Genomic DNA, 6842 nt, shown 5'->3' with positions numbered 1-6842 from the left:
GACACATAGGAAAAGGGAAAGTAACAAATCATGTTATGAGCAAATTTCATACTTAAGAGGGACAAACATTCGATGAAGGCATTTTTTCACTTAGTAAAAGAAGAAACAGCTCCTTAGCGATTGAATATTGTGTTCTTTGAGTGAAAAAGAAACCGTGTTGTGAGAATAAGAAAAATCTGGAAAGAATTGTGGAGCATCTCTAAATCTTCAAGATCAAATTAGGATATTTATTCGGGTTCCCACAGGTCAAGCATAACTGATCCTTAATGTCAATATATAAATCTCTAAAATCAAAAATAGAAAGTGTGGCCAAATAACTACCACCGTTAAGCAGATGTTTATTTTACTGGTCACTTAACACCCTTTACAGAAGTTAACAGAAAATTTCTCTACAATAACGAACTAGTGAATCATAAAATCATCCTCACTTCTGCAAATTAGGTTTTTTTTCCCCCCTTCTTCAGTGTTTTACTGACAGCCATACCCAACAGCATCCTCTTAGTCATAAGATTGCACGTATATAAAAAAAACACTTTTCATAGTCTGTTAAAGTGAATAACATTACTATCCAAAAATAATACACATGTAAATGGCCAATTAGATAAAGTTTTATCATATACAAAAAATTGTGATAAGCAATTTCTGTAATTTGTTTGATTTTCTGGGTTAGTTGCACTTTTAAAACAAATTTTCACCTGGTTTAAAAAAAAAAAAAAAAAAAAAAAAAAGAGTTGAAACACACTAACTCAACCCATTAGGTAAAGTTGTGCAGCAAAAATAAAGGAGAGAGAAGAACTGGTAATTACCACAGCAGCTGTCTTTGTTATGAAATATTGATATTCTGCATTGAAATTGCGTCACATGTTTTCTGTGTTGACAAGAGAATCATTATTGCCAGAATTTTCTTAACCACAGCTGAAGAAATTAACAAAATGAGCTGGCTAGGAAATAAGCCACCTCAGAAGATTTTCAAGTAAAAAAAGATGTAGAAGAAACTTGAGCAACATCTACTGTACCAAAATAATCATCTCAAGTAAGTTTACATCAAACTTACAGTGTTCATAAAAAAAACTTACATGAACTTTCATATAGGCCACTGTGTTGGAATATTATTACTCAGATCATATGATATTAAAGTGGTGGCAAAGATGTTATAACAGTGGCCATGTTCACATTCCCTTGAAGATAAGACAATGTATAGTGAAATTTTTGTTACAAGAGAAAGAACAAGAACAAAGGAACTTCTACCTGTTGAAGAACCACTTAAGAAATATAGGGCAGAAAGAAATACAGGAAATGAGGAGGAGGTATGAATGTAACAAATAACAGCTCAACAAATGGAACTAAATTACTGAAAACAGATGTGCTTAATGATTAACTGCAAGAACCAACAAACACAATTCAAGCAGTGCACAAGTAATAGAAAGAAGGTGATATAACTGCTTTGTTTATTGTATTAGAAACTGAAACACGTTGATTTTTCAAGACTAACTGGTACATTTACTGCTAGACCTGTCCATATTCTCTAACGATGTACTCTCACGGACAAAATACAATGTCTCATTCTTATCATTCAGAAAGACCTGTAGCAATACATTACACTTTCTATGCACGTGTGAATTTTATAAGATGGAAATGGCTGAAGATGTGAACATGCAATGGAAATAATAACATAGGTGACAACAGCATCATGAGAAATGAGAGGAAATTTACGGAGTATACTGAAAGGAAATGTTTGATAATTTCCACAACTTATGAAGGATACAGGAGAGAGACACAAATAGAAAATAATTGGAGTAAATGAACACAAAATGAAATCATACATAAACACAAAAAAGGACCAGCTTGAATAACAATAAAAAGGAATCTCACACAAAACAGAAATAACATGGCATCTGGGCAACCAAAAAGGAGGTCAGAGGGCAAAATCTGATCACAGATAACAAAGAGGTAGTGACAGGATGAAACACAAAAACATGTACTGTTATAATGAAGAAAGGTAGGCACATAGGAAGGAAAATGGACAAAAAGTGAAGAAGAGAACAACACCAAAACCTAGAGGAAGATGAGAGCATGAATGTGGATGGGTAAATGGCTGAACAATTGAACATAGAGGATAAATCACGTCAAACTGACTGACAAGAGGCTAGATAGGAGAAGAGCCTTGAAACAAATTATATGAATGCTATAGAGTTGAAAAGAATAATGAAGGATGAAAGGGGCTGATGATACTAATGTAAAAGTTATGGTCATGGAGCCTATAAGATACAAGTAGGACCTGCAAAACAATTTCCAATAGTTTATATTCTGTGGTTGGCAGCATATGAGACAATTCGGAAGATTCAAAGTAGCAAGTGCTGAAGCCTTCTCATGTCATATTGGACAGGCTATCAATACTGACCAAGAATTCTCTACTAACTGCTCATCTGCATATCATCCACATCACCAGTCATCCACAATCAAGTTCTTGACCCCCCCTTTTCTTCTCTCTACCTTCTTTTCTTCATTTTCTTTCTGAAGCTATAGTCACTCTCTTGTTGCAATTAACTGTCTCATTATTCGCTTTTTCCATTTTTGTCCATCGTTGTAATTTTTTATACATTTTGTTCAACTATTTATTTTCTTTGCAAATTCTCATTTTTTAAAATAATAATCAATACCTGGAACTGTACTGTTATTTCTTTACTATCCCCCATCTTCCCAAATTTCATTCATCACCTAAGTTTTTGCATGAAATTTGCCTTGTAATGGGTACTCCATGACTAAACAGTTAAGTTCCTAACCACTGAATTTTCACATATTATTATATCTGTTACCTGACAACCCATATTTTATCAAGGTCTCCCACCAGTGACCCACTCTTTGCGTTTTCTCTATTTGGAGTCTGTCCTGCTATTTTGTTACTTACTGGCCTCTCTCTCTGTTACTCTCAGCATAATTCTAGTTCCTCACAAGGGTCATGCGGAACTGCTGAACTGAAATAACCATGTTCAATTGTGCTGTAGCCCATTATAGTCTACTTGGAGAATATTGTGCACTCTCAACATACAGTTTTTGTGACTTGATATAGTCAATATTTAAAGATTTTTTATTTATATCGTGGTAACAAACTATTTTTAACATAATTAAAATTTGAACAATATATGAAAAGGATTGCTACAATTCCATTTTTTTTATGGGAACAGAGCAGATAGTAGTTGCAACAAAACTGTTAGCCTATGTAAGCTTAAAAGTATCAAAATAAATGTGTGAAATTAAACTGTTACCAAAATAAATGAGAAAAATGTCTAAAAAACCCAAATACAAATTCTATATTCAAATCTATAAACATTCTGCCATGTTTCAACTATAGGTTGTACAACTTAGGCTGAAATTTTCTTCATCCTGTCCACCAATAATGTCCATTTGAATTAAAAGTCACTATTTCATCCAGAAGAGACTTTTTGTAACATTCATCATTTTTGTTCAGATGAGGCAAAGTGAAAGTACAATGGACAGAAGTCTAAATTAATATTGTCAAATAGACTATAATCATAGTCACAAGTATAAGAATCTTTTTACATTATACATCCAAGTAACTGGTTCCTTCATGACATAATTTATACATATATACAAAAACCACATATCATCCATGTCACATAGCCACTAACATTCCCTGAGAAGTGAGAAGCGATAAATGCCTTTCAAAAGCCAGCTGCACTTATGAAAGTATGTCATAAATGGTTTGTTACCATATTACAAACATTCAAAGTCATCAGTCTTCATTACTAAAAAGAAAGATACAACTGCTAAATCATACTTTTGATGTAACAGTCACAGCTTAGGACGCAAATGGGAGCCATAAAATTAAAACCAAAATGGAAGACACTCAATCACAAATGATTTTTTTCCCATTTTAAGTACAATGAGTGGTGCAATTCCTTCAGTGTCTCTTTTTCTTTCCCACAAAGTTTCAGTCCCCAAACTTCGTAGTTACCACAACCATTCTCTGTGGCAATAATCTCTATAGTGAACTACACTGTGCAACTCACTAAACTGCTACCACAGTTCAAATAGGAAGGAACACAAAAAGATATGTAGTGGAGTGCAAAAACACTATTAAAAGACTGGGTGGAATATGAATGACAAACTGCATGTACTGGTATACAAATCTGGTATTTACAAGACACAAAAACATTAACTCTTGATTTATGGAACAACACGGAAATCATTTAATTTACACATGAAGTTCATGTGTTTGAAGATAAATGTATGAAATACAATTGATATGACAGTTTTCAAGATACGTATCTAGTGTTTCACAAAACTGCTAAGTAAAACAAACCAGTTGTTTTCAAATACATTCTCAAACTTTAAACAAAAATAAAGAGATTTTCACCATCTTTTTTCAAAGAGAACTGCAAATGTCTAAGCTCAACACGGTTAGTGATTTTTGCCCTCTGTAAATAAACAAAGATACAACTGTGACGTACTGTAAATCAGTACGAATATTCTGTAAAACACCAGACAAAATTTACGGACAGACATCATGTTCTAATTTTTACAATGTTTAAATTAATATGATAAGTTGTTTAACATGGCAATTAAACAGAATATTAATATCACTTTTACAGACCAATGGGATCCATATTGCTTTCGTTGATCACTGTTCCAGGTTGAAACAGTGGGATTATCTTTCTTACACCACACACGCATATTCACAACGGATGTGCTGGTATTTTTACCATTCAAATACACAATCCAAAATGGCAACACACTGTGAACTACTTCACACAATCCAAACGCTCATTTTGGAACAAAAAATGATTGATTTGGACCAAGAGTCTGATTGCTCATCTGACTTCTAGTGTTGGTAGCATACAACTGTTGCTGAAAATTATGGAACTGTTGGGCATAATTAGGGTCAGCTGTTGTAGGACCCATGAATGGAGAATTCTTGAAATTGTTTGCTTGTCCCATTGAAGGTGGTAATGGCTGACTTGCATCTGGTGCACCACCTAACCCCATAGGTGAGGACTTTGGTCCAGGAACAAATACCTGTGAGCCAGGGCCCGGACCCGGCACAAATGGATGTTCACCACCGGGACAAGGCCCAACTCCCAGCATTCCACCACTCATCCTCATCATTCCACTTGGACGCAGGCCTCCACGCAGTGGGACTGCTCCCATTCCTGGCCCTCCAGGGCCCACAACCATTCCACCTGACATTGGTAGATTCACACCAACAACAGGACTACTGGGACCGACTACTGGACCACCTACATTTCCACAGCCAGGGCCAGAATGGGGCACATTGCCCATTCGCACTCCATTACCATTTGGTTGACCAGTTCCAGGAAAATACTGCAGGTTATGGACAGGAACACTGCCATCTAAGCTGGATAGAGGATTGGCAAATCGCTGCAGGAAGTCAAGACTTGGTGGTCCTCTCGGTCCTGGGGCTCCTGTCTGTGGCTTTGCTGGTAAGTACTGTATCGTATTAGGGGTACTTGCTTTTACCTGAACATTTGTGTGACCATACGTTCCTGGAGCTGGGGGTCTTCCAGGAGCACGTTGTGGGCAGGGATTTCCCATGTAAGGAGAAGGTCCCCTTGGTGGACCTAACCCCAACATGTTGCCAGACTTGGGAGAACCAACAGTTCCAGGATGCTGCACACTGCACGGAACTGCTCCTCCTTGCCCTGAAACACCACTGGGGCTATATGAGTGTGGTGGCACACCTTGCACTTGGAGACTCACAAAACCCCCACCAGGTCCACCATCCTGGCAAGGTCCCACATCTCCAGGATGGGCCGGTGACTGCTGAAAACCCATCACACCCGGTCCGCCTACCATTACAGGATTCTGTGGATTTGGTGAGTTTGACACACTGCTCGTCAACTGCTGACTCATTTGCGCCATTGACGTGATAGGGTCAAAGTGAGCCATCTTACCATCACAAGAAACACTGCCACTCACATTTGGATTCAGAGGCACATTTTCTGATCGCAGACATGGGAAGTTGCCTCCAGTTGTTGGTGAAATGTCAACAGGTGGTCCTCCACCAGATGGCGAAACATCTAAAAAGTGAGATGTCACTTTTACACCACCCACACCCGGCTGTGCCTGTTGTGGTATAAATCCTGGTACCTGGCTACACATTGATGGAGAACTTCCTGGTGGTCCATTGGGATTCTGAAACCTTAGCGCACCCATTCCATCATTCAATGGACTGGAGCTAAGGAAATGTGCTCCATCCTCAGGTCGCGGTGCTTTCACAGGTCCATCCATTCCTGGTGTTCGACGTGGAGCCTTGTTATCAGATCCTGGCGTGTGTGGACTTGGTAAAGGAAATCTAGTATCACCAGAACCACTTGGGTACCTTAACTCCACAGACGTTGGTGTAAGAGGAGTGGCAGGCCCAGACATACGAGTGTTCATATCTGAGGACGAGCCTTGTAAGTTTCCATCCAAATTTGGTGGAGGTAAGCTGCCAAAATAAAAACAAAAACACACAGGTAGTTAATGAAAATAGAGAACAATAGAAGAAACACATACTAAAAACTAAACAATTGTGTCCCACACACTGAGAACAAAGAGCAATAACACAAATAATTTGTATTTTTCTTAATGTGGGAAAAGGATTTAGGTAAGCAATTCTGAGTAAAATCCCGTGGACCCTATTCATATATTACTTGTCAATGGTTTGGTACATTTATACTCTGCAGTCTATTCAGAATAAATTTCAGTTTATTCTAATACATAATCTATTAAATTACGATTTTCTGCTACATCGATAATACGTCAAAAGTGTGCAACTCTGACATGCTTACATGACACTATAACACAATGAACCACTTGTG

At 37.5% G+C, this 6842-nt stretch overlaps 1 protein-coding gene across 1 annotated transcript in view; it reads right to left on the bottom strand.

Moving 5' to 3' along the window:
* Positions 1-3210: 3210 nt before the first annotated feature.
* LOC126248588 (protein BCL9 homolog) overlaps positions 3211-6842 on the bottom strand; it is a 92105-nt gene continuing 88473 nt past the window's right edge. Inside the window, exon 9 of the mRNA XM_049949700.1 lies at positions 3211-6469. Coding sequence (XP_049805657.1) covers positions 4786-6469 — 1684 coding nt within the window. The 3' untranslated portion in view covers positions 3211-4785. The remainder of the gene's footprint in view (positions 6470-6842) is intronic.

The sequence above is a fragment of the Schistocerca nitens genome, chromosome 3, assembly GCF_023898315.1.
Source record: "Schistocerca nitens isolate TAMUIC-IGC-003100 chromosome 3, iqSchNite1.1, whole genome shotgun sequence".
NCBI classification, from domain to species: Eukaryota; Metazoa; Arthropoda; class Insecta; order Orthoptera; family Acrididae; genus Schistocerca; species Schistocerca nitens.
This window is presented reverse-complemented; position numbering and strand designations above follow the sequence as displayed.